This window comes from Ranitomeya imitator, chromosome 2 (assembly GCF_032444005.1).
Source record: "Ranitomeya imitator isolate aRanImi1 chromosome 2, aRanImi1.pri, whole genome shotgun sequence".
NCBI classification, from domain to species: Eukaryota; Metazoa; Chordata; class Amphibia; order Anura; family Dendrobatidae; genus Ranitomeya; species Ranitomeya imitator.
The window spans coordinates 329,689,666-329,716,706 of record NC_091283.1 but is presented as its reverse complement, the minus strand read 5'-3'; the positions used below and the strand labels follow the sequence as shown (position 1 = coordinate 329,716,706).

Sequence of the window (27,041 nt, the reverse complement as noted above, 5' to 3'; positions counted from 1 at the left end):
CAGATGTGGGTTGAATCCAGTCATGAATAGCTTGGACCTTAACAGGATCCATCTCCATAGACGAGGGAGAAAAAATAAAACCCAAAAAAAGAGACCTTCTGAACTCCAAATAGGCACTTAGACCCCTTCACAAATAAAGCATTATCACGAAGGATCTGGAATACCATCCTGACCTGCTTCACATGAGACTCCCAATCATCGGAAAAAAATCAAAATATCATCCAAATATACAACCATGAATTTATCAAGATAATTGCGGAAAATATCATGCATGAAAGATTGGAACACAGATGGAGTATTAGAGAGCCCGAATGGCATCACGAGGTATTCAAAATGGCCTTTGGGCGTATTAAATGCAGTTTTCCATTCGTCACCCTGTTTAATATGAACAAGATTATATGCCTCTCGAAGGTCAATCTTAGTAAACCAACTAGCCCCCTTAATCTGAGCAAACAAATCAGAAAGCAAAGGCAAGGGGTATTGGAATTTGACCGTGATCTTATTAAGAAGACGATAATCTATACAGGGTCTCAAGGAGCCATCCTTCTTAGCAACAAAAAAGAAACCCGCTCCCAATGGTGACGAAGATGGCCGAATATGCCCCTTCTCCAAAGATTCCTTAACATAACTCCGCATGGCGGCATGCTCTGGCACAGACAGATTGAAAAGTCGGCCCTTAGGGAACTTACAACCTGGAATCAAGTTAATAGCACAATCACAGTCCCTATGTGGAGGAAGGGAACTGGACTTGGGCTCATCAAATACATCCTGGAAATCCGACAAAAACTCAGCGACCTCAGAAGAGGGGGAAGAGGAAATTGACATCAAAGGAACGTCACTATATACCCCTTGACAACCCCAACTAGTCACAGACATAGTTTTCCAATCCAGCACCGGATTATGTTCCTGTAACCATGGAAAACCCAGTACAACAACATCATGCAGGTTATGCAACACCAGAAAACGGCAATCTTCCTGATGTGCTGGAGCCATGTACATGGTCATCTGCGTCCAGTACTGTGGTTTATCCTTGGCCAATGGTGTAGCATCAATACCCCTCAAAGGAATAGGGCTCTGCAAAGGCTACAAGGAAAAACCACAGCGCCTGGCGAATTCTAAGTCCATTAAGTTCAGGGCAGCGCCTGAATCCACAAATGCCATGACAGAAAAGGACAATGAGCAAATTAGGGTTACAGATAAAAGAAATTTAGGCTGTACAGTACTGATGTTAACAGACCTAGCGACCCTCTTAGTACGCTTAGGGCAATCAGAAATAACATGAGCAGAATCACCACAGTAAAAACACAGCCTATTCTGACGTCTGAATTCCTGCCGTTCTGTTCTAGTCAAAATCCTTTCACATTGCATAGGTTCAGGACTATGCTCAGAGGACACTGCCATATGGTGCACAGCTTTGCGCTCGCGCAGACGCCGATCAATCTGAATGGCTAGAGACATAGATTCGCTCAAACCAGCAGGCGTAGGGAAGCCCACCATAACATCTTTAAGGGCTTCAGAAAGACCTTTTCTGAAAATAGCAGCCAGAGCATCCTCATTCCATTTAGTGAGCACAGACCATTTCCTAAATTTCTGGCAGTATAATTCTGCCGCTTCCTGACCTTGACACAGGGCCAACAGGGTTTTTTCTGCATGATCCACAGAATTAGGTTCGTCATACAGTAATCCGAGCGCTTGAAAAAATGCGTCTACATTCAGCAATGCCGGATCCCCTGATTCAAGGGAGAATGCCCAGTCCTGAGGGTCACCACGCAGCAAGGATATGATGATTTTAACTTGCTGAATGGGATCACCAGAAGAACGGGGTTTCAAAGCAAAAAACAATTTGCAGTTATTTTTAAAGTTCAAAAACTTGGATCTGTCCCCAAAAAACAAATCAGGAGTAGGAATTTTAGGCTCCAAAGCCGGAGTCTGGACAATATAATCTTGGATACTCTGTACTCTTGCAGCAAGTTGATCCACACGAGAAAATAAACCCTGAACATCCATGCCAGAGCATAAATCCTGAACCACCCAGAGATCAAGAGGAAAAAAAGACAAAACAGAGCACAGAAAAAAAAATGGCTCAGAATTTTTTTTTCCTTCTTTTGAGATGCATTTAATTCATTTTTGGCCACTTGTTCGGTTATGAACTGGTGGTTTAAGAGCAACATGGGACGAGCTCTGAATGAGGTGGTACCTGTACTGACCGCAGTCCCTAAGCTCAACACAACACTAGAAGTAGCCGTGGGATGCTCCTGTCACTCCCTAGGCACCTCTTCACAGCCTGAGAATTAACTACCCCTAAAGATAGAAACAGGAAAACTATCTTGCCTCAGAGAAAATCCCCAAAGGATAGCCCCCCACAAGTAAATTCTGTGAGTGGAGAGGGAAAAGACATACACAGAATGAAACCAGGATGTAGCACAGGAGGCCAGTCTAGCTAGATAGAAAGGACAGGATAGAATACTGTGCGGTCAGTATTAAAAACTACAAAAATCCACACAGAGTTTACAAAAGTCTCCACACCTGACTAAAGGTGTGGAGGGTAAATCTGCTTCCCAGAGCTTCCAGCTTAACTGAATTAATCCATTCTGACAAGCTGGACTGTTATGACCTGGTGGTTAGGACAATAATGGACCTGGTGGTTAAGAGCACACGGAAAGACCTGATAGTTACAATAATACAGAACAAGCTCAGGGACGTGGGAACTCTGCTGACCGCAATCCCTAATCCTATCACACACACTAGAAATAGCCGTGGATTGCTCCTAACGCTCCCTATGCAACTCGTCACAGCCTAAGGAACTAGCTAGCCCTAAAGATAGAAAAATAAAGCCTACCTTGCCTCAGAGAAATTCCCCAAAGGAAAAGGCAGCCCCCCACATATAACGACTGAGTAAAGATGAAAATCACAAACACAGATGAAATAGATTTAGCAAAGAGAGGCCCGACTGTTGTGATAGGCAATTCAGTAACACAATGTACATAGCGATCAGAGCACATACAGTGATCTGACAATAACCCAAAATAATAGAACGAGCTCTGAGACGTGGGAACTCTGTAGACCGCAATTCCTGATCCTCTCCAAACACAACTAGAGGCAGCCGTGGATTGCGCCTAACGCTCCCTATGCAACTCGGCACAGCCTGAGAAACTAACTAGCCTGAAGATAGAAAAATAAGCCTACCTTGCCTCAGAGAAATACCCCAAAGGAAAAGGCAGCCCCCCACATATAATGACTGTGAGTAAGATGAAAAGACAAACGTAGGGATGAAATAGATTCAGCAAAGTGAGGCCCGATATTCTAGACAGAACGAGGATAGAAAAGATAACTTTGCGGTCTACACAAAACCCTAAAGAAAACCACGCAAAGGGGGCAAAAAGACCCTTCGTACCGAACTAACGGCACGGAGGTACACCCTTTGCGTCCCAGAGCTTCCAGCAAAACAAATAGACAAGCTGGACAGAAAAAATAGCAACAAATAGCAAAGAAGCACTTAGCTATGCAGAGCAGCAGGCCACAGGAATGATCCAGAGAAACACAAGTCCAACACTGGAACAATGACAGGAAGCATGGATCAAAGCATTAGGTGGAGTTAAGTAGAGAAGCAGCTAACGACCTCACCAGATCACCTGAGGGAGGAAACTCAGAAGCTGCAGTACCACTTTCCTCCACAAACGGAAGCTCCCAGAGAGAATCAGCCGAAGTACCACTTGTGACCACAGGAGTGAACTCTGCCACAGAATTCACAACACCCGACTTACTGAACAGACAGAGGATAGAAAAGGTAACTTTGCGGTCAGCACAAAACTACAAAAAAACACGCAGAGGCGCAAAAAGACCCTCCGCACCGACTCACGGTGCGGAGGCGCCCCTCTGCATCCCAGAGCTTCCAGCAAGCAAGACAAAAATCAAAATAGCAAGCTGGACAGAAAAATAGCAAACAAGAGAAAAACAAGCAGGAACTTAGCTTCTGCTGGAGAATACAGGTCACCAGAACGATCCAGGAGCGGACTAGACCAATACTAGAACATTGACAGGTGGCATGGAGCAATGATCTAAGTGGAGTTAAATAGAGCAGCCAGCTAACGAATTAACCTCGTCACCTGTGGAAGGAAACTCAGAAGCCGCAGCCCCACTCACAACCACCAGAGGAAGTCCATGGACAGAACCAGCCGAAGTACCATTCATGACCACAGGAGGGAGCTCGACAACAGAATTCACAACAGTACCCCCCCTTGAGGAGGGGTCACCGAACCCTCACCAGAGCCCCCAGGCCGACCTGGACGAGCCAAATGAAAGGCACGAACTAGATCGGCAGCATGAACATCAGAGGCAAAAACCCAGGAATTATCTTCCTGACCATAACCCTTCCACTTGACCAAGTACTGGAGTTTCCGTCTCGAAATACGAGAATCCAAAATCTTCTCCACCACATACTCCAACTCCCCCTCAACCAACACCGGGGCAGGAGGATCAACGGATGGAATCACAGGTGCCACGTATCTCCGCAACAACGACCTATAGAACACATTATGGATGGCAAAAGAAGCTGGAAGGGTCAAACGAAATGACACAGGATTGAGAACCTCAGAAATCTTATACGGACCAATGAAACAAGGCTTAAACTTAGGAGAGAAAACCTTCATAGGAACATAACGAGACGACAACCAAACCAAATCCCCAACACGAAGTCGGGGACCCACACAGCGCCGGCGGTTAGCGAAACGTTGAGCCTTCTCCTGAGACAATGTCAAATTGTCCACCACATGAGTCCAAATCTGCTGCAACCTATCCACCACAGTATCTACACCAGGACAGTCCGAAGACTCAACCTGCCCTGAAGAGAAACGAGGATGGAAACCAGAATTGTAGAAAAACGGCGAAACCAAAGTAGCCGAACTGGCCCGATTATTAAGGGCGAACTCAGCCAAAGGCAAAAAGGACACCCAATCATCCTGATCAGCAGAAACAAAGCATCTCAGATATGTTTCCAAAGTCTGATTAGTACGTTCGGTTTGGCCATTTGTCTGAGGATGGAAAGCCGAGGAAAAAGACAAATCAATGCCCATCCTAGCACAAAAGGATCGCCAAAACCTCGAAACAAACTGGGAACCTCTGTCCGAAACGATGTTCTCCGGAATGCCATGTAAACAAACCACATGCTGGAAAAACAATGGCACCAAATCAGAGGAGGAAGGCAATTTAGACAAGGGTACCAAATGGACCATCTTATAGAAGCGATCGCAAACCACCCAAATGACCGACATCTTTTGAGAGACAGGGAGATCCGAAATAAAATCCATAGAAATATGCGTCCAGGGCCTCTTTGGGACCAGCAAGGGCAAAAGCAACCCACTGGCACGAGAACAGCAGGGCTTAGCCCGAGCACAAGTCCCACAGGACTGCACAAAAGAACGCACATCCCGTGACAAAGACGGCCACCAAAAGGATCTAGCCACCAAATCTCTGGTACCAAAGATTCCAGGATGACCAGCCAACACCGAACAATGAACCTCAGAGATAACTCTACTAGTCCATTTATCAGGGACAAACAGTTTCTCCGCTGGGCAACGGTCAGGTCTATCAGCCTGAAATTTTTGCAGCACCCGCCGCAAATCAGGGGAGATGGCAGACAAAATTACCCCCTCTTTGAGAATACCCGCCGGCTCAGGAACACCCGGAGAGTCGGGCACAAAACTCCTTGACAGGGCATCAGCCTTCACATTCTTAGAGCCCGGAAGGTACGAAACCACAAAATCAAAACGGGAGAAAAATAGCGACCATCGAGCCTGTCTAGGATTCAACCGTTTGGCAGACTCGAGATAAGTCAAATTCTTGTGATACGTCAAGACGACCACGCGATGCTTGGCTCCTTCAAGCCAATGACGCCACTCCTCGAATGCCCACTTCATGGCCAACAACTCTCGATTGCCAACATCATAATTGCGCTCAGCAGGCGAAAACTTTCTAGAAAAGAAGGCACATTGTTTCATCACCGAGCCATCAGAACTTCTTTGTGACAAAACAGCCCCTGCTCCAATCTCAGAAGCATCAACCTCGACCTGAAACGGGAGCGAAACATCTGGCTGGCACAACACAGGGGCAGAAGAAAAACGACGCTTCAACTCCTGAAAAGCTTCCGCAGCCGCAGAAGACCAATTGACCACATCAGAACCCTTCTTGGTCAAATCAGTCAACGGTCTAGCAACACTAGAAAAATTACTGATCAAGCGACGATAAAAATTAGCAAAGCCCAGGAACTTTTGCAGGCTTTTCACAGATGTCGGCTGAGTCCAATCATAAATGGCCTGAACTTTAACAGGGTCCATCTCGATAGTAGAAGGGGAAAAAATGAAACCCAAAAATGAAACCTTCTGAACTCCAAAGAGACACTTTGACCCCTTCACAAACAAAGAATTCGCACGAAGGACCTGGAACACCATTCTGACCTGTTTCACGTGAGACTCCCAATCATCCGAAAAGACCAAAATATCATCCAAATATACAATCAGGAATTTATCCAGGTACTCTCGGAAGATGTCATGCATAAAGGACTGAAATACTGATGGAGCATTGGAAAGCCCGAATGGCATAACCAGGTACTCAAAATGGCCCTCGGGCGTATTAAATGCTGTTTTCCATTCATCGCCCTGTTTAATACGCACAAGATTATACGCCCCTCGAAGATCTATCTTGGTGAACCAACTAGCCCCTTTAATACGAGCAAACAAATCAGACAGCAGCGGCAAAGGATACTGAAACCTGACTGTAATTTTATTAAGAAGGCGGTAATCAATACAAGGTCTCAAATAACCATCCTTCTTGGCCACAAAAAAGAACCCTGCTCCTAACGGTGATGATGACGGGCGAATATGACCTTTCTCCAAGGATTCCTTTATATAACTCCGCATAGCGGCATGTTCTGGCACAGATAAATTGAACAGTCGGCCCTTAGGAAACTTACTACCAGGAATCAAATTAATAGCACAATCGCAATCCCTATGAGGAGGTAGGGCACTGGATTTGGGCTCATCAAATACATCCCGGTTCTCCGACAAAAACTCCGGGACTTCCGAAGGAGTGGACGACGAAATTGATAAAAATGGAACATCACCATGTACCCCCTGACAACCCCAGCTGGACACAGACATAGATTTCCAATCCAATACTGGATTATGGACCTGTAGCCATGGCAACCCCAAAACGACCACATCATGCAGATTATGCAACACCAAAAAGCGAATATCCTCCTGATGTGCAGGAGCCATGCACATGGTCAATTGAGTCCAGTATTGAGGCTTATTCTTGGCCAAAGGCGTAGCATCAATTCCTCTCAATGGAATAGGATACTGCAAGGGCTCCAAGAAAAAACCACAGCGCCTAGCAAACTCCAAGTCCATCAAATTCAGGGCAGCGCCTGAATCCACAAATGCCATAACAGAATAGGACGACAGAGAGCAAATCAGAGTAACGAACAAAAGAAATTTCGACTGTACCGTACCAATGTTGGCAGACCTAGCGAACCGCTTAGTGCACTTAGGGCAATCGGAGATAGCATGAGTGGAATCACCACAGTAAAAACACAGCCCATTCCGACGTCTGTGTTCTTGCCGTTCAGCTCTGGTCAAAGTCCTATCACATTGCATAGGCTCAGGTCGATCGATCTGAATGACCAAAGACAGACTCATTCAGACCAGCAGGCATGGGAAATCCCACTATGACATCCTTAAGGGCTTCAGAGAGACCCTTTCTGAAAATTGCTGCCAGGGCACATTCATTCCACTGAGTGAGTACAGACCACTTCCTAAACTTCGGACAATATATCTCTACCTCATCCTGACCCTGACACAGAGCCAGCAAGATTTTCCCTGCCTGATCCACTGAATTTGGTTCATCATAAAGCAATCCCAGCGCCAGAAAAAAACGCATCAACATCACGCAATGCCGGATCTTCTGGCGCAAGGGAAAATGCCCAGTCTTGAGGGTCACCACGTAACAAAGAAATAATGATTTTCACTTGTTGAGCAGGGTCACCTGAGGAGCGAGGTTTCAAAGCAAGAAACAATTTACAATTATTTTTGAAATTCAGAAACTTAGATCTATCCCCAAAAAACAAATCAGGAATTGGAATCCTAGGATCTGACATCGGATTCTGAACCACAAAATCTTGAATGTGGAAGGAAACTCAGAAGCCGCAGCCCCACTCACAACCACCAGAGGAAGTCCATGGACAGAACCAGCCAAAGTACCATTCATGACCACAGGAGGGAGCTCGACAACAGAATTCACAACACTGGACAAAACATAGAATGCACAGAACGAATAAGTCCACAACATGTGGACAGAAAAGAGCAAAGCAAGGACTTATCTTTGCAGAACTGGTCAGGATATCAGGGAAATCCAAGAGAGATGTGAATCCAACCAGGAACCATTGACAAGTGGCACTGGCTGAAGGGAAGAGCCAGGCATAAATAGCCGAGCAGAAAGACAATCAGTGGAAGCAGCTGCAGACTGCTAAATCCAAGGAGCAGCCATTCCACTTAAAACCACCAGAGGGAGCCCAAGAGCAGAACTCACAAAAGTGCCACTTACAACCACCGGAGGGAGCCCAAGAGCGGAATTCACAACAGATATCTGTGTATGGTGGTTGTTGTGAATTCTGTTATCGAACTCCCTCCTGTGGTCATGAATGGTACTTCGGTGAGTTCTGTCCATGGACTCCCTCTGGTGGCTGTGAGTGGAGCTGCTGCTTCTGAGGTTCCTTCCACAGGTGACGTAGTTTATTCTTTGGCTGGCTGCGCTATTTAACTCCACTCAGATCGTTACTCCATGACAGCTGTCAATGTTCTTGTACTGGTTCAGTTCGCTCTTGGATCTTTCTGGTGACCTGTCTACTCCAGCAGAAGCTAAGTCCCTGCTAGTTAATTATTTGTTCATGGTTTCCTTGTCCAGTTGGCTATCATGATTTTGCCTTGCTAGCTGGAAGCTCTGGGATGCAGAGTGGCACCTCCGCACCGTGAGTCGGTGCGGAGGTCTTTTTGCACACACTGCGTGGTCTTTTGTAGTTTTTTGTGCTGACCGCAAAGATACCTTTCCTATCCTCAGTCTGTTTAATAAGTCGGGCCTCCCTTTACTGAAACCTGTTTCATTTCTGTGTTTGTGACTTTCTTCTCAGCTCACAGTCAATATATGTGGGGGGCTGCCTTTTCCTTTGGGGAATTTCTCTGAGGCAAGGTAGGCTTTATTTTCTATCTTTAGGGCTAGTTAGCTCTTAGGCTGTGAAGAGGCGTCTAGGTCGTGTTAGGTACGCTCCACGGCTATTTCTAGTTGTGTGATAGGATTAGGGGTTGCGGTCAGCAGAGCTCCCACTTCCCAGAGCTTGTCCTGTGTTAGTTTAACCATCAGGTCGTTCCGGGTGCTCCTAACCACCAGGTCCATAACAGGTGGTGTCCCGTACAGTATTGTTTGCTTTTTTATCATGTTATTTTTAATATTTATTATTGGTTTTAATAATGATTTGGGATCTCTTCTTCTCGCATATAATTATGTGGGATTAGTTGGTAGGTATAAAATGAGGGAAGGACTGTTAGGAGTCGCGTTTCCTCTGCTGCACAGGGGGAATCTCGATCCGTGTCTGCTGCGGTCTCCCATTCTGCATCGGCCGCAGTGGAGCCTACGGAGACGTCGGTCCCAGCGTCTCACTGAGACTGATACTGTGCAAAGGGTTACTGCTGCCTCTCCAGGCTCTGCTATTGTACCCTGCACTGATCTGCGGTGAGCAGGCTTTTCTGGGACTAAGTCCTGCTTTCCCCACACTGACCATGCCCAGGGCAAGATCTCTCAGTGGAGATCTAGGGTCACATTCTCAGGTACTGCAGCAACTTCCATTGGTCCTTCTTGGAAGCTCCTGTAGGTGCTAGGACTAAGCCCTGCTTTGCACACACTGAGCATGCCCAGGGCAAGATCTCTCAGTGGAGATCTAGGGTCACATGCTCAGGTACTGCAGCAACTTCCATTGGTCCTTCTTTGAAGGTCCTGTACGTGCTGCAACTATTTAAGGCTCGCATGGCCGCACAGCCATGCGCTAGTATCTTCTAATTTATGTGCTTTGCGCCAGTGTGGTCATGTGTTTGTATGTGTTCAGGGACCTGGCTGAAATAAGCCCCTAGAATGCTGGCACCTCCGGCGAGGAGTTTTGTGTGCATGCATGACCACTGACTGCTCTCATTTGGGTAGTTAGACTTTCACAGAGGCACAGGCTAACAGGGCACAGAGCCTTGCTTTCTCGGCTGCTCTGTGAAGCTAACAGAGCTGGTTCACACCGCCATATAGTGCCGCCATTTACTTAGCAGCAGGTTCTTTCCTGCACGGTGGATCCCGGGTTGCGAACGCACCAATCCCATCTAATACATATATTCGGTGCGTTCCGCCAACCCTAACAAGGACAACCTCTTGTAACCTATGAAACTTTGAGGCTACCTTTGGAAGATAAAGAGGATCAGGTCTCATAATAACTATCTTCCCTAAACTGCACGTACAGAGGCTGTCTGGACAAAGCTTGTATATCACTAATCCTTCTCGCAGAGGTAAGAGAGAACAAGATTTAGGTCCCATGGAACTGTTGTGTAATGATTGGTCTAGATCTCGTAACTGCCTTGAAGAATCTGACTATCCAATGATTGCTGGCCAAATTTCTATTGTATAGTGTACCTAGAGCTGATACTTGAACCCTTAGCGTACTTGTGGCTAGGCCCATATCTAACCCTTTTTGCAGGAATTCTAAAATTTGGTTAATGCAGGGGTCCTGATCAATCCGTGTTTCTGAAACTGATAAGAATTTTCTCCAAATCCTAAAGTAAATGTTTGTTGTAGAGATTTTCCTACTTTTGAGTAATGTATTTACCAAGTCCCGCGAAGAACCCCTCCCCCTTAGTAACGACCTTTCAAATTCCACGCCGCTAGATGTAAATTGGCCACTCGTGGATGGAGGATTGGGCACTGGGAGAGGAGATTTGATATTCCTGGAAGAATCCATGGCTGAGAAATGGACCTTCTGGTCCAGAACGGGGGCTATCAGGATTATTTGGGCTCCGTCTTCCCGTATTTTCCTCAGAACTATTGGGATTAAGTTCAGAGGGGGAAACGCATAGGCGAGATTGAAGTGCCATAGGATTAGAAGAGCGTCTACTGCATACGTATTGTCTCTGGGGTTTAATGAGCAGAATCGATGTAGCTTTCTGTTTCCTCGGTTGGCAAAGAGATCTATGTCTGGACAACCCCACAATTGTATGATCTGATTGAAGATGGATGAGTTCAGTGTCCAATCTCCCTGTCTGAGTTGGTTGCGGCTTAGATAGTTGGCCATGATATTGTACTTCCCTTTTGTGTGAAGAGCCGTGAGTGATAGATGATTTTCGGCCATCTGAAAAATACAATCCGCGACCTCCATTAATGAACCGGACTGAGTACCTCCTTGATGGTTAATGTAGGCTACGGTTACCGGTTTGTCGGAAAAAAGTCTGACGTGCCAACCCTGTAGGGGGTATAAGAAAACGCGTTCTACCGCTAATAACTCATTAAGATTGGATGACAAACTCTGTTCGGACTGAGACCACAGCCCCTTGACCCAACTACTTTCCAAGTGTGCCCCCCATTCCCTGGGGCTAGCATCTGTAGTTATTATCAGAGTTATATGATTTGTCCAGGGAACTAAATTTGGTACGTGTGTCCACCAATGTAGTGATTGAATGGATTCAACAGACAATGAAAATTTACTGTCAAGATGAGCTTTCAGGTGACGGGAATTTTGTAAAAGGTCTCACTGTAGTATTCTGGTATGATATTGAGCCCAGAGAACCGCCGGAATACACGATGTGAGTGAACCCAATAGTGACATCGCCCCTCTTACAGAGACTGATGGATTATTAATCATTCTGGTCGCTAGTCGCTGGATACCATCCACTTTTGAATCCGGCAGATGACACTCCTCCCGACTGGAGTCTATGGTAAGACCCAGAAACTCCTGAACTTTTAAAGGTTGTAGACGAGATTTTATTAAATTAATAATCCATCCCAATTTGTGTAACACGGATGTCACCTTCTCCAATTGGTTTTTGCAATGTGACTCTGAAATTCCCACAACCAATAAGTCATCTAGGTTGGGAACTATTAATATGTCCTGTTCGTGAAGGTGTGCCATAACTTCTACTATGACTTTAGTAAAAACCCGGGGTGCAACCGCGACTCCGAAGGGTAGTGCACGATATTGTAAGTGCTGTCCTGAGCCGTTTAGTGAAACCGCCACCCTAAGGAACTGTTGGTGATCTACGTGTATCGGGATGTGATAATGGGCGTCTTTCAGATCTAGGACAACCATATAAGCAATTGTTAAAGAGGAGTTTTATTGCAGTCTTTACAGATTCCATTTTAAAAAGACGGGACCAGCAAAAATTTATTCAGGCCTTTCAAATTAATGATGGTACGAAAAGATCCGTCAGGCTTTTTGACAAGGAAGAGAGGGGAGTAGAACCCTTTACCTCTTTGTACCGCGGGCACTTTGATCAGAACCCCTTTTTTCTGAAGTTCCTGAACTTCCGACTCTAGTGCCATTTGTTACGCAGAAGAAGAACAGATGGGTGTTAAAGTAAATGTATCATGAGGAATCCTTTGGAACTCAAACTTTAGGCCAGTTTCAATAACGCTGAGAATCCATGGACTGTTGGAAATTTGTAACCAGGCAGGATAGAAGGCTGAAAGCCTACCCCCTACCTGGTCCGGCAGTCACTGAGGTTTTTCATAGTCCCGAGACGTATTAAACATATATCCTCTACCTTTCCTTCTATTATTATCATATCTGGGTCTCTCTCTAGTCGACCTTCTGCGGCTAAACCATCCTTTATTGTAATCCTGTCTATAAGAGGGTCTTCCTAGGTAAGGGAACCGTTTCTTATTATCGCCCGCCTTTTCTAATAGTTCATCAAGAACTGGTCCAAATAAATGTGCCCCTTCACATGGAATGCTACACGGTTTTGATTTGGCTTGCAAATCTCCTGGCCAACATTTAATCCATAGAGCTCTACGGGCTGCGTTATAAAGGGCTGAAGATCTGGCGGCTAATTTAACAGAATCTGCTGATGTGTCTGACAGAAAAGCTGTTGCCTCCTGAATTATAGGGAGGATAGGATCTCATTCCTGGGAGCCTTATTCTTGAGTTGATCCTCTAAGCGATCAAGCCACACCATCAATGACCGTGCCGTGCAAGTGGCTGCAATCGCTTGTCTTAGGGATCCTACTGATGTTTCCCAAGCCCCTTTCAGGCAAACATCAGCTTTCCTATCTAGTGGATCTTTTAGATTTCCTAGATCTTCAAACGGAAGAGAGTTGCTTTTACACGCCTTGGCCACTGCTGCATCTAGTTTCGGAGCCTTGTCCCATGAGGATGAAGATTCCTCCTCGAATGGATATCTCCTCTTAAATGCCGGTGGAAGTGAACCTTTCCTTTCGGGTTTTTCCCACTCCTTTGTAATCAATGTATTTATCTTATCCACCACCGGAAAAGACCTTAGGGATTTTCGATCTAGGCCTTTAAACATAATGTCCTGCATGGAGCATTCTGTCTGGGTCTCCTCAATCCCCATTGTGTTGTTTACCGCTTTAACAAGATGGTTTACTCTGTCTAGTGGCAAGTATGAGTGACCGGACTTGATCTCTATAGATGAAGAGGATGACAGAAAGGATTCAGAGCTCAGTTCACCCGAGTCCGACCCCAAATCCGAAATTGGGGACCTAATATGTTTGCTTCTCCTGACATTCGTTTTCTGGGACATGGATGTAATAGAACCTTTAACTTCCTGTCTAACCATATCCCTTAGAGTGGAAGTAAGGTCAGGGGCTTCTTCCTCAATTAAGCGTTGTATGCAGGGTTTAAATAGCTTTCTGTCATGGCCATCTGGGAGTGGTTCCCCACATTCGGCACACTCCCTATGTTTGGCTTTGGCGGAACATTTTCTCCCCTAACAAGGAGAGAGGGAATATAAGGAGTAACAGGAAATCACTAAGAGAACTTTCACGTAGATCACTTACCAAGTGTGCAGTCATTGGTACCGTAATCAGTGGGGGGTCCTTCCTAGCCAGCGATGTTTTACGGTTTGAGGACTTGCTCTGCCTCGATTTTTGGGTATGCTTGCCTCCACCAGCGCGACTACTGCCACTAGATCGCCACTGGGATATAATTCGAGGCACCTCACTGGGCTGAATTTGCTGCTGCTTGCCAGGCAGTGGTGCTCCCGCGACTCAATTATAATGAGTCAGAAGCACTCAGCAGTCGTCAGACTCCTCATTAAATAACCCCAAGTTACCGCCCCCTGATGGGGGTCAGCAGGCTCCAGGTGATCTGCCCGGTACCATGATTAAATGTTGGAGTGCCTCCCCGAGGGCCGCGCCCCGGACCGACCGTAAACAGACCTCCGCCCCCCCGAAGGCCCATCTGCAAACCTGCCCCTCCACCGCATAATCGCCGGGTACCAGGATCAGGCGAGGATGCAATAGCGACGTCATAGGCCGGCGAGGTCGCACTGCGCATGCCCTGCCACGTCATCCAGACAGGCCCCTTCCGGTCGCAACCGCGGTGAGCGTGCCGACGCGCGGTCGAGGAAGCCCGCGCCGCCCGGCCGACTTGCATATCACCACCAGGCCGCAGACAGACCCCGGGAGGACCCCCGGGCGCGGCCACGGCAGAAGACCCCATATACTCACCTGGTACCTGATGGCGACAGATCACTTAAGAGGCAAGCATTTAGATAAAAGCTACCCCTCTCTGCTGACACCGACACCAGAAGTTCCCCTGCCGTGTGGTGCTTCCGGTGTCCTGGACAGACCGAGGTAGGGGACCCCCGCTACCTGAATTGGCCTGCCAGGACTGGGTTATCTTCGTTTCTTCGACCTTCTTCATAAGGTCTGTCTGAAGAGGTTCCCCTGTCAGGGACAACAAACCAACTGATGCGGGAGAGAGGTGCCGCCCTTTTACGTCTGTAGGTTTCCTGAAGGGCGGATCCCCTCTCTCTCGTGGTGCTGTCATGGCGACTGAATAAATGGTGATCACATGATTGTGATATGGTCAAACTACACCAACGATAAAAGCAGCCACAGGCAGTGACTGAGAAGAATCTGTGACTTCTCAGCATTTAGTGGTTACTACTCACCTGGGTAGTCATATGTAGGAATCTCCTCTTTACATCGCTCATCACCCCTCACATATGTCTCTGTAGTATTAATATGGGTCAGATCTTCACCCTAAAACAAATATTGTAAAAGTCACAGACAGATGGAGAAGTGAAAATCTATGATCAGCTCTAATCCTACCATCTTCACCGTTCTCATTACACAAATATAAAACATATAATACTGGTGGATAAAACAAGACTGAGCATAAGATCTTCACAGCCGTCTACACATCATAGGGGAGATCTCATGACACCTCTCCAGCTACCTGATGATCCTGAGGAACATTGGGATCTTCTTGTTTACAGTCCTGTGGAAGAAGAGGACGGGGAAATCTCTCTGGTGTTGTCCTCTTACTGGATAGATCTGGAGGAAACACATACAGGAACTGAATTCATTCTTTACATACAGATAATTATAGGCCGTGTGTATTTAGTCCTGTCTGTTACCTGGTGATGTGAGGGGCTGGGGATCCTCCATCATGATGTCCTTGTACTGACCTTTTTGTCCTTCTAAATACTCCCACTCCTCCATGGAGAAATAGATGGCGACATCCTGACACCTTATAGGAACCTGACACATACAATGATACAGTCATGCCCGAAACCCTTCATATTGTTACTGTATAATGTCCCAGCATTCCCAGCAGTGTCACCTCTCCAGTCAGCAGCTCAATCATCTTGTAGGTGAGTTCTAGGATCTTCTGGTCATTGATGTCCTCATGTATCAGGGGGTGAGATGGAGGCCCTGTGATTGGGCTCAGAGTTCTTACCCATTCCTCAGACAAAGGGTCCTGACAGCGCCCACTAGGGGTCTTCTTCACCACTGTGTAATCCTGGTTATGGAGAGACACATTAATAAATCTCACTACAGACATTTCCAGAGTCCTCCCCTCTCCAGTTCTGTCCATCTGTTATTGCCATAGATAAGAATGATGTAATGTGACGCCATCAGAATCTCTCACCTCTCCAGTAAGCCGGAAGAGGATCTCTAGGGTGAGGTGTAATATCCTCTCCGCCATCTTGTCTCTGTCCATATTCATCTTTGATGGGTAATTCAGAAAAATTATCTTATATACAAGATCATCACAGAGGATCCGGTATTGTAGAGACCTGAATGAGAAGAAGATGAGCCGATGTAACATCATAAAAATCCTGTGTAGTAATACAATTACTGGAGATAATAGGGGAAACATATGAAGAAATCTATTATTTTACAGTATTTAGTTTTCTTCTTTACATCTAATATATAAAGGTGTGTGTGTGTGTGTGTGTGTGTGTGTGTGTGTGTGTGTGTGTGTGTGTGTGTGTGTGTGTCCGGGATTAGCATCTGCACCATCGCAGCTACAGCCAGAAAATTTTGCACAGTCACACGTCTGGACCCCGAGAGCGTCACAGGCTATGTTGTGAGGCTAACCCCACGCGTTCCAATTCGCCAAACAATTTTGCCCCTATCTACATAATGGGGAAAAAGTGAAAGGGAAAGTGTTGAATGCAAATTGACAGCTGCTAGATGTGAACAAGGGGGACTTAAAGAGTGAGAGTGATGGCGCCAAAGAGTATATACCGTACAATTGCTAAGGTGGGGCCCCGACATGGGATACTCACCATACACGGGGATATGAACACACACACAAAATGCACCACACACTACCATGTGCTTGAACACATATCACCCTCAGCACACATTTCACCACACATACACCAACCTCGCCACATAAAAGTCGAAACACAAAAGTCGCCGCTCAAAATTTGCCACGTGCAAAACTCGCCACATGCAAAACTAGGCTCACACAAAATTTGCACACTCAGAAAAATTGCCACATGCATAAAAGTTGCAACACATGCAAAAGTTGCCTCACACAAAACTTGCACATACTCAAAACGCACCACACATAAAACTCGCCATGCGCAAAACTTGCTGTACACAACTTGCTACACTAACCTGTCACATGCAACTCGACACACAAAAAGTTGCTATGCGCATGTCGCCACACAAAACTCGTCTCACAAAAGTCGCTACATGCATGTCGCCACACGCAACTCAACACACACAAATTGACACATGAAACTCGCCCTAAAACACACACAAGTCTGGTATTATCCTTCAAAAATAAAAATCTGATTAATAAGCAGACAACCTACAAGAGCAACAAATGTACCATATAGGAAATACGGCAGCTGTCAGTCACATGACCTGTCTATGATGTGTATGTGTGAGCTAATATATACTGCCAGGGGGAGGGCTTCCTGTTGGCTGGGGATTTATCAGGCTGCCAATTTAGCTTACAAATACTGAGGTAAAAATACTGACCAAATAATGTGTGAACGCGGTCTAATACAGGAGGAGATGACACACAGGTATATACTAATAATACCTACTCAAAGAAAGGGTGAAATAAATTAAAGGGAACCTGTCACCCCGTTTTTTCAGATTGAGCTATAAGTACTGTTAAATAGGGCCTGCGCTGTGCGTTACTATAGTGTATGTAGTGTACCCTGATTCCCCATGTATGCTGAGAAATACATTACCAAAGTCGCCGTTTTCGCCTGTCAATCAGGCTGGTCTGGTCAGGTGGGCGTGTTCACAGCGCTCTTTTCTTCTCCAGCTTTCCGTTGGTGGCGTAGTGGTGTGCGCATGTCCAAGGTCCGAATTCCCTGCGCCCACGTGAAGACACAGCGCGCGATCTGCGCTGTTATCCCTTGCATCGGTGGGGGCGGCCATCTTCCTGGGGCCGCGCGTGCGCAGATGGAGTGCTCTGCTGCACGGGGCTTCAGGAAAATGGCCGCGGGATGCCGCGCGTGCGCATTAGAGATCGCGGTGGCCATTTTTCCAAAGCCGAGATGCAAACTCGGCTTTGGGAAAATGGCCGCCGCGATCTCTAATGCGCACGCGCGGCATCCCGCGGCCATTTTCCTGAAGCCCCGTGCAGCAGAGCACTCCATCTGCGCACGCGCGGCCCCAGGAAGATGGCCGCCCCCACCGATGCAAGGGATTACAGCGCAGATCGCGCGCTGTGTCTTCACGTGGGCGCAGGGAATTCGGACCTTGGACATGCGCACACCACTACGCCACCAACGGAAAGCTGGAGAAGAAAAGAGCGCTGTGAACACGCCCACCTGACCAGACCAGCCTGATTGACAGGCGAAAACGGCGACTTTGGTAATGTATTTCTCAGCATACATGGGGAATCAGGGTACACTACATACACTATAGTAACGCACAGCGCAGGCCCTATTTAACAGTATTTATAGCTCAATCTGAAAAAACGGGGTGACAGGTTCCCTTTAAATATCCAAAACCAATGTAATAAAAAATATGAATTTTATTGAATAAATATTAAAAAAGGGGAGAACACAAAACATCAAAGTAATATAGAAATATCCCCATAGTGCAATTCTTGGAGTGGGCTCAAGGACAAAATAGTCCACAAATAAAAGGGTATAAAAAGATGAATCCTCTAATAAATAGCCAATATTTCTTTTGCAAACATGCATTCAACAGAATATAGTGAGGCAATAAGAAGAGGAATAAAATAGCATAGCATAAATACCCTACAACATAGGACTGTCCATACCCAATGTAATCCTGCTAGCTCCAACGCACGTTTCGCCTGGACGTGGCTTTTTCAAGGAGTGAAAAGTGTAGGGTATTTATGCTATGCTATTTTATTCCTCTTCTTATTGCCTCACTATATTCTGTTGAATGCATGTTTGCAAAAGAAATATTGGCTATTTATTAGAGGATTCATCTTTTTCTACTTTTTAGGGAGTTGAAAGTCCGTGTTGCCAAGCGAAAAACCAAAAACATCACTGCTCTAGAGGAGATCTGCATGGAGGAATGGGCCAACATACCAACAACAGTGTGTGGCAACCTTGTGAAGACTTACAGAAAACGTTTGACCTCTGTCATTGCCAACAAAGGATATATTACAAAGTATTGAGATGAAATTTTGTTTCTGACCAAATACTTATTTTCCACCATAATATGCAAATAAAATGTTAAAAAAACAGACAATGTGATTTTCTGGATTTTTTTTTCTCAGTTTGTCTCCCATAGTTGAGGTCTACCTATGATGTAAATTACAGACGCCTCTCATCTTTTTAAGTGGTGAAACTTGCACTATTGCTGACTGACTAAATACTTTTTTGCCCCACTGTATATACTATATTGTTGTGAATTCTGCTCTTGGGTTCCCTCCAGTGGTTGTAGGTGGGAATGCAGTTGTCTCTGAGTCACAGTCCTGGCCAGGTGTATTTGCTGATTGCTGTTCTGACTGGGGTATTTAGGTGTGCAGGATTCATTAGTCCTTGCCAGTTGTCAATGTTTCTTCTGAAGTGTTGGATCACTTTCTGGCTTCTCCTGCACAGCTGTCAATTCAGCAAAGATAAGTGTCTGGTTTTTGTTCCTGTGGCACACATGCAGTGTGCTTATATTCTGTACTATTCATTTGTTTTTCTCTTGTCCAGCTTAGACTGTGTCAGTGTTTTCTCGGTCTTGTTGGATTCTCTGGAGATGCAGATATACGCTCCACATCTTTAGTTAGATGGTGGAGTTTTTGTATTTTCTGCTGTGGATATTTTTGGAAGGATTTTTAATACTGACCGCTTAGTATCCTGTCCTATCCTTTCCTATTTAGCTAGTGTGTGCCTCATTTGCTAAATCCTGTTTTCTGCCTACGTGTGTCTTTTCCTCTACTGCTCACAGTCAATATTTGTGGGGGGCTGCCTATCCTTTGGGGTTCTGCTCTGAGGCAAGGTAGAAATTCCTATTTCCATCTATAGGGGTATTTAGTCCTCCGGCTGTGTCGAGGTGTCTAGGTTTTGTTAGGTACACCCCACGGCTACATCTAGTTGCGATGATAAGATCAGGGTTTGCGGTCAGTATAGTTACCACCTACTCCAGTGAAAGTTTTCATGCTGCTCCAAGGTCACCTGATCATAACACTATATACAGGATACAGGGGAGATGACACAGGTATATACTATATACAGGAGGAGATGACACACATATATACTATATACAGGAGATGACACACAGGTATATACTATATACAGGGGAGATGACACACAGGTATATACTATATACAGGAGATGACACACAGGTATATACTATATACAGGAGCAGATGACACAGGTATATACTATATACAGGAGATGACACACATATACTATATACAGGAGGAGATGACACAGGTATATAGAGGAGGATGACATACAGCAGGTATCTATTATATACAGGGGAGATGACATACAGGTATATACTATATACAGGAGATGACATACAGGTATATACTATAATAGGAGATGACATACAGGTATATAGTATATACAGAAGAGATGACATACAGGTATATACTACATACAGGAGGAGATGACACATAGGTATATACAATATATAGGTGGAGATGACATACCGCAGGTATATAATATTTACAGGGGAGATGACATACAGGTATATACTATATACAGGAGATGACATACAGGTGTATACTATATATAAGGGAGATGACAAACATGTACCGTATTTTTCCGCCCATAAGACGCACTTTTTTCCTCCAAATTTGGGAGGAAAGTGTGGGTGCGTCTTATGGTACGGATGTAGCATGTGGGGAGGGGGGCAGCAGTGAGTGGGATCGCACTGTTATCCCACTTCAGGATGTCCCCTCTGCCCAAAATCAGCACTAGAGAAACCATGTGCTCCCGATGATTAAGTGCAGTGAATATTCATTAGCTACTCCCCGCCCACCTATCAGCTGAGCGGTGAGTCGGGAGCAGCAAATGCTTAAGCAGGGACACACATGGCTTCTCCAGCGCTGATTCCTGCAGCAGCTTTGCAGGTCTATGTGTCTGGGGGAGAGGAGGCAGCAGCAGGGGCCAAGGGAGAGAGGAGATGGCTGCATACCTGCCTGCCATGCCTGGGCTGGACGCTGAGTTCTGTGCAGGAGGACCTGTGATGATGTCAGGAGTGGGCGGGCTGGAGCATCACATGGCAGCTCAGAGCCCTCCCTCTTTTTGACATCATCACAGGTCCTTCAGGCTCTCCAGTCTCCACTAGAATCTGCAGCTTCCTCATAACCTGTGCTGTGGAAAGGAAAGAGGGACTGCTCTGTGTGCAGTCATGGGATGCTTCAGCTTTAACCTCACCACAGTGTGGCTGGCTGCCACATTTAAGAGGTTAGTCTTTACAAAACACAATAAAGCACTCTGCCACTCCTTTGGTGAACTATAACTCCCAGCATGTCATAGGATCTGCAGGACATGCTGGGAGTTATAGTTCTCCCATGGGATTTTAAAGCAGCACTCCAGTGTTATTTTGCAGTGCTGGAGTGGTTCTTTAAATATAAGCCCTGTGCCCCCATTCTTATACTCACCCTCCAGCATCTTCATATAGTGCTTTACAGACACCACACTGGTCCCGCAGCTTCCAACATAATAACATACTATTATATATAATAACACCACATATAATAGTATGTCATTTATGTTATTAAATATTTTACCACATTTTTTAGCTTCAAATATTTTTTTTCCCTATTTTCCACCTCTAAAACCTGGGTGCGCCTTATAGTCCGGTGCGTCTTATAGTCCGAAAAATACGGTATATACTGAGGGGAAAATGAGGTGTGAGGTGAAAATGAGGGGTGTGAGGTAAAAATGAAAAGGTGTGAGTGCAAAATGAGAGGAGTGAGGGAAAATAGTTGAGTGATCAGAAAATGACAGATGTGAGGTTGAAATGACAAGTGTTAGGGGGGAATGAGAGGAGTGAGGGGAAAAATGAGAGGTGTAAGGAATGAGAGATGTGAGGGGGAAAATGAGAGGCGTGATGGGAAAATAAGAGAAGTGAGGTGCTATAACTAACCACAGATATTTACTATGCCCAGGCAACGCCGGGCTCTTCAGCTAGTCTACTAATAAAACAAAATAAAATATTTTAGGCCACAGACAACAAGCAGTTTCTCCCTCGGAGTCGGCAGCTGAATACGTTTCTCATAGACTCATCTTCCATAACGCTAATTCTCGTCTCATTTACCAACACTGGAATCGACATTAGCAATACTGCATGAGATATTCATTACACGTGACAGGATAAATAACTACTTCATGATGAGGACGACATCTTCATCTTCTACTACGGCTCTAGAAACATATTTGGCCAGAGTCCGTCACTGACCCCATTACCACCCGCCGTCGATATGAAGGTTTCCTGTCTTCCCCGCACTGTAATCTTCTACCACGTTAGATCTCATGTCTGATTCACACACAGAAGTTTGAGACTTTTATAAAAGACTAGATGGTGGCCCGATTCTAACGCATCGGGTATTCTAGAATATGTATGCATGTATGTATGTATGTATATAGCAGCCACATAGTATATAACTGCCCACGTAATATATAACACCCCACGCAGTATACAGCAGTGTGGGCACCATATCCATGTAAAAAAAATAATTAAAATAAAAAAATAGTTATATACTCACCCTCCAGCAAAGCTGTCCCGATGCGCGCGCTGCTGCCACCAGCTTCCGTTCCCAGAGATGCATTGCGAAATTACTGAGATGACTTAGCGGTCTCGCGAAACCGCTAAATCTTCTGGGTAATTTCGCAATGCATCTCTGGGAACGGAAGCTGGCGGCAGCCGTTCGCATTGGAGGATGACGGAAGGTAAGAATAGCAGGTGTTTTGTTTTTTTATTATTTTTAACATTAGATCTTTTTTTATTATTGATGCTGCATAGGCAGCATCAATAGTAAAAAGTTGGTCACACAGGGTTAATAGCAGCATTATTGGAGTGCGTTACCCGCGGCATAACGCGGTCCGTTAACGCTGCCATTAACCCTGTGTGAGCGCTGACTGGAGGGGAGTATGGAGCGGGCGCCTGGGACTGACTGTATGGAAGTAGGGAGGGAGTAGTTCTCGGTCGGACTGTGCCCATTGCTGATTGGTCGCGGCCTGGACCAGTCAGCGACAGTGGATTTCTGTTAGACAGACGGAAGTAATGAATATGCGCCTACACCTATGGGAGTGGAAAGGCGTGCATATTCATGACCTTAATGAGCGGTACCACATGATCACTCGCAGGAAGAGCTCCAGTTGTAGGCGGCCGGAACGAGATGAAGTGCCAGCACCAAGGGCACACCGGTAGGCGAGTACGATGTATGGCTGGAAGCCGGCGGCTGCGGCTGGCACTGTGAGCTATTATAGCAGCGGCACAGGCTTTAGCCACAGCCACCGGCTCCTGCCTCTGTGACCCGATGACCTCCACTCCCCCTCCGGCTTTCTGGGACCACGATTCGTGTATAAGCTGAGGGGGCGTTTTCAGCAGAAAAAAAAACGTGCTGAAAAACTCGGCTTATACACGAGTACATAAGGTATTACATGAAAGAAACAAGAGATAAAATAAAATTGAGTATGGATGTACTGGGGAACCAAGAAGGTGGCACTGTAAGGCATCAAGAATGGGGATAAGAGAGGATTTATTACCTAGTGGTTTGGGTGGTAGCAGATTGTGTGGGGCTTCTTGTACTATCATATTGTGTGGAGATTATCGATACTGTGGGAACTTTATACAGTGTGGAGGCCAATAAAGGAGCCCCGTACTATGAGAGTAATACATGTTTCCTTGGCTCCCGTCTTTCATAGTTGGGTCATTTGTATCTATCAGCGGAAAAGGAACAAAACCATTGTGATTCATATAGGGAGACAACACAAAACCCCCTAAATATCACATTTTATAACAACCCCACAATCTGTGACTCTTCAGGGTAAATCGCTCTCTCCCCATTGGATTAGAGCTGATACTATGAAGCTAAAGGGACTAAACAGACTTTCTGTCACCTCCATAAAGGGGCACTTTTCCTTGTTTGTCAGAACTGTCCGAGGATTATTAGAGGTGATAGTTTCCCCCCAATTAGAAGGGACACCTGTGGATATTGGGGTCTTTACCTGCTGCACTCCACATATAGAATAATGGAGCCTCCAGCACCGACCTCCACATAGAGAATAATGGAGCCTCCAGCACTGACCTCCACCCGCAGAGCCACACTCCACATAGAGAATAATGGAGCCTCCAGCACCGACCTCCACCCGCAGAGCCGCACTCCACATAGAGAATAATGGAGCCTCCAGCACCGCGCTCCACCCGCAGAGCCGCACTCCACATAGAGAATAATGGAGCCTCCAGCACCGACCTCCACCCGCAGAGCCGCACTCCACATAGAGAATAATGGAGCCACCAGCACCGACCTCCACCAGCAGAGCCACACTCCACAGAGAATAATGGAGCCACCGGCACCGACCTCCACCCGCAGAGCCGCACTCCAGATAGAGAATAATGGAGCCTCCAGCACCGACCTCCACCCGCAGAGCCGCACTCCACATAGAGAATAATGGAGCCACCAGCACCGACCTCCACCAGCAGAGCCACACTCCACAGAGAATAATGGAGCCACCGGCACCGACCTCCACCCGCAGAGCCGCACTCCAGATAGAGAATAATGGAGCCTCCAGCACCGACCTCCACCCGCAGAGCCGCACTCCACATAGAGAATAATGGAGCCTCCAGCACCGACCTCCACCCGCAGAGCCGCACTCCACATGGAGAATAATGGAGCCTTCAGCACCTACCTTAACCCGCAGAGCCGCACTCCACATAGAGAATAATGGATCCTCCAGCACCGACCTCCACCCGCACTCCACATAGAGAATAATGGATCCTCCAGCCCCGACCTCCACCAGCAGAGCCACACTCCACATAGAGAATAATGGAGCCTCCAGCACCGACCTCCACCCGCAGAGCCACACTCCACAGAGAGAATAATGGAGCCACCAGCACCGACCTCCACCTGCAGAGCCACACTCCACATGGAGAATAATGGAGCCACCAGCACCGACCTCCACCCGCAGAGCCGCACTCCACATAGAGAATAATGGAGCCTCCAGCACCGACCTCCACCTGCAGAGCCGCACTCCACATAGAGAATAATGGAGCCTCCAGCACCGACCTCCACCCGCAGAGCCGCACTCCACATAGAGAATAATGGAGCCTCCAGCACTGACCTCCACCTGCAGAGCCGCACTCCACATAGAGAATAATGGGGCCTCCAGCACCGACCTCCACCCGCAGAGCGGCACTCCACATAGAGAATAATGGGGCCTCCAGCACTGACCTCCACCCGCAGAGCCGCACTCCACATAGAGAATAATGGAGCCTCCAGCACCGACCTCCACCCGCAGAGCCGCACTCCACATAGAGAATAAGGGTATGTGTCCATGATCAGTATGGCCGGCGGTTTCGTCGGAGCGGCAAACCCGCTCTGTTGTAAGTTCCGCCCCCTTTCTGGGACGCGATGATGCTGGATGTGTTCATAGCACACATCCGGGATCATCACACCCCACCATAGGGCCCTGTGCTATACCTTGCAGCGACGCAGCAAGGTATACGGACATGCTGCAATCTTAAAAGACGCGCCGCATGTTCGGAGTCGCAAGGCCGCCACCGTGTGCGTGTTACCACGCATAGTGGAGACGGGATTTCATTAAATTATTATTATTTATATAGCACCATTAATTCCATGGTGCTGTACATGAGAAGGGGTTACATCAAAATAAAAATATCACTTACAGTAAACAAAACTAACAATGACAGACGGGTACAGAGGGAAGAGGACCCTGTCCTTGCGGGCTTACATTCTACTCCTCCAATCTACTTCTAATCCCCTCCACTATGCTGTAACATCTGGACGCTGCGTGTCTGACGCTGCGGCTCTATGCAGCGTCAAACACACAGTGTGTCCTGCACATGGAACCATACCCTAATGGAGCCTCCAGCACCGACCTCCACCCGCAGAGCTGCACTACTCCACTTATATGGCTGCTCTGTGCGCACAGGACCTGTGATGACGTCACACGAGGGGAGGAGTCAGGGGTCACATGATCAGGGGCCTCAGTGTATGCTGCAGGACTCTGCTGTGCTGGTTGTCATGGTGCTGGATGAGGGGAAGTTTATGTGTGGGGTCAGAAGGGGTTTACATTGTGGATGTAGCAGAGCCGCGTGTGTACGAGGAGCACGGAGTGGAGCTGCATGTGTATGAGGAGTACAGAGCGGAGCCGCGTGTCTACGAGAAGTACGGAGCGGAGTCGTATGTGTACGAGGTGTACGGAGCATAGAGGCGTGTGTACGAGGAGTACAGAGCAGAGTTGTGTGTGTATGAGGTGTACGGAGTGGAGACGTATGTGTACGAGGTATACGGAGCAGAGAGGCGTGTGTACGAGGAGTACAGAGCAGAGTTGTGTGTGTATGAGGTGTACAGAGCGGAGCCATGTGAGTATGAGGTGTACGGAGCAGAGAGGCGTGTGTGTACGATGTGTTCGGAGCAGACTGCATATAACAGAAGTACTGGGTGTACCCTGCGCACAGAGCGGACCCATGTGTGATGCTTCGGGTATATAGTCCGCAGTGCAGACACTTGCTGAGTGGGATCCCAGTGATAAGAGAATCTCCGCTGCTCCCTCCATTGATGCCGTACACAGTGCTCCTTGGATATGAACATTGTTATTATTAAACATAAAGGGACCAGGTGAGGGGGAAAGGTAGACTGAAATTGTCACACAATGTACTATAGAAAATGGAGGCACATTACCCCGGGGGCGTCTGCGCGTCCTTGTGAATCTTAGGCCACAAATAGAGAGTGGGAATGGTAGGTTCTGAAATCATCAGGGCCGTAGCCAATTCCTTAGTAATGGTCCCACTCTCTAGCTCTACCAATGATGGTATGTAATTGTGTGGTATATGTGGACAAGAGGCTGAAGGTGAGCTTC

At 46.7% G+C, this 27,041-nt stretch overlaps 1 protein-coding gene across 1 annotated transcript in view; it reads right to left on the bottom strand.

Annotated features, from left to right (window-relative positions):
• The window catches only part of LOC138663563 (oocyte zinc finger protein XlCOF22-like), a 36,015-nt gene extending 9,916 nt beyond the window's left edge, over nucleotides 1–26,099 (bottom strand). The window contains exons 1-6 of the mRNA XM_069749809.1: nucleotides 26,035–26,099; nucleotides 16,187–16,334; nucleotides 15,878–16,057; nucleotides 15,672–15,795; nucleotides 15,491–15,588; nucleotides 15,204–15,294 (exon numbers count right to left, since the gene is read on the bottom strand). Of these exons, the coding sequence (XP_069605910.1) occupies nucleotides 15,204–15,294; nucleotides 15,491–15,588; nucleotides 15,672–15,795; nucleotides 15,878–16,057; nucleotides 16,187–16,264 (571 nt within the window). The 5' untranslated portion in view covers nucleotides 16,265–16,334; nucleotides 26,035–26,099. The remainder of the gene's footprint in view (nucleotides 1–15,203; nucleotides 15,295–15,490; nucleotides 15,589–15,671; nucleotides 15,796–15,877; nucleotides 16,058–16,186; nucleotides 16,335–26,034) is intronic.
• Between the last annotated feature and the right edge of the window lie 942 nt (nucleotides 26,100–27,041).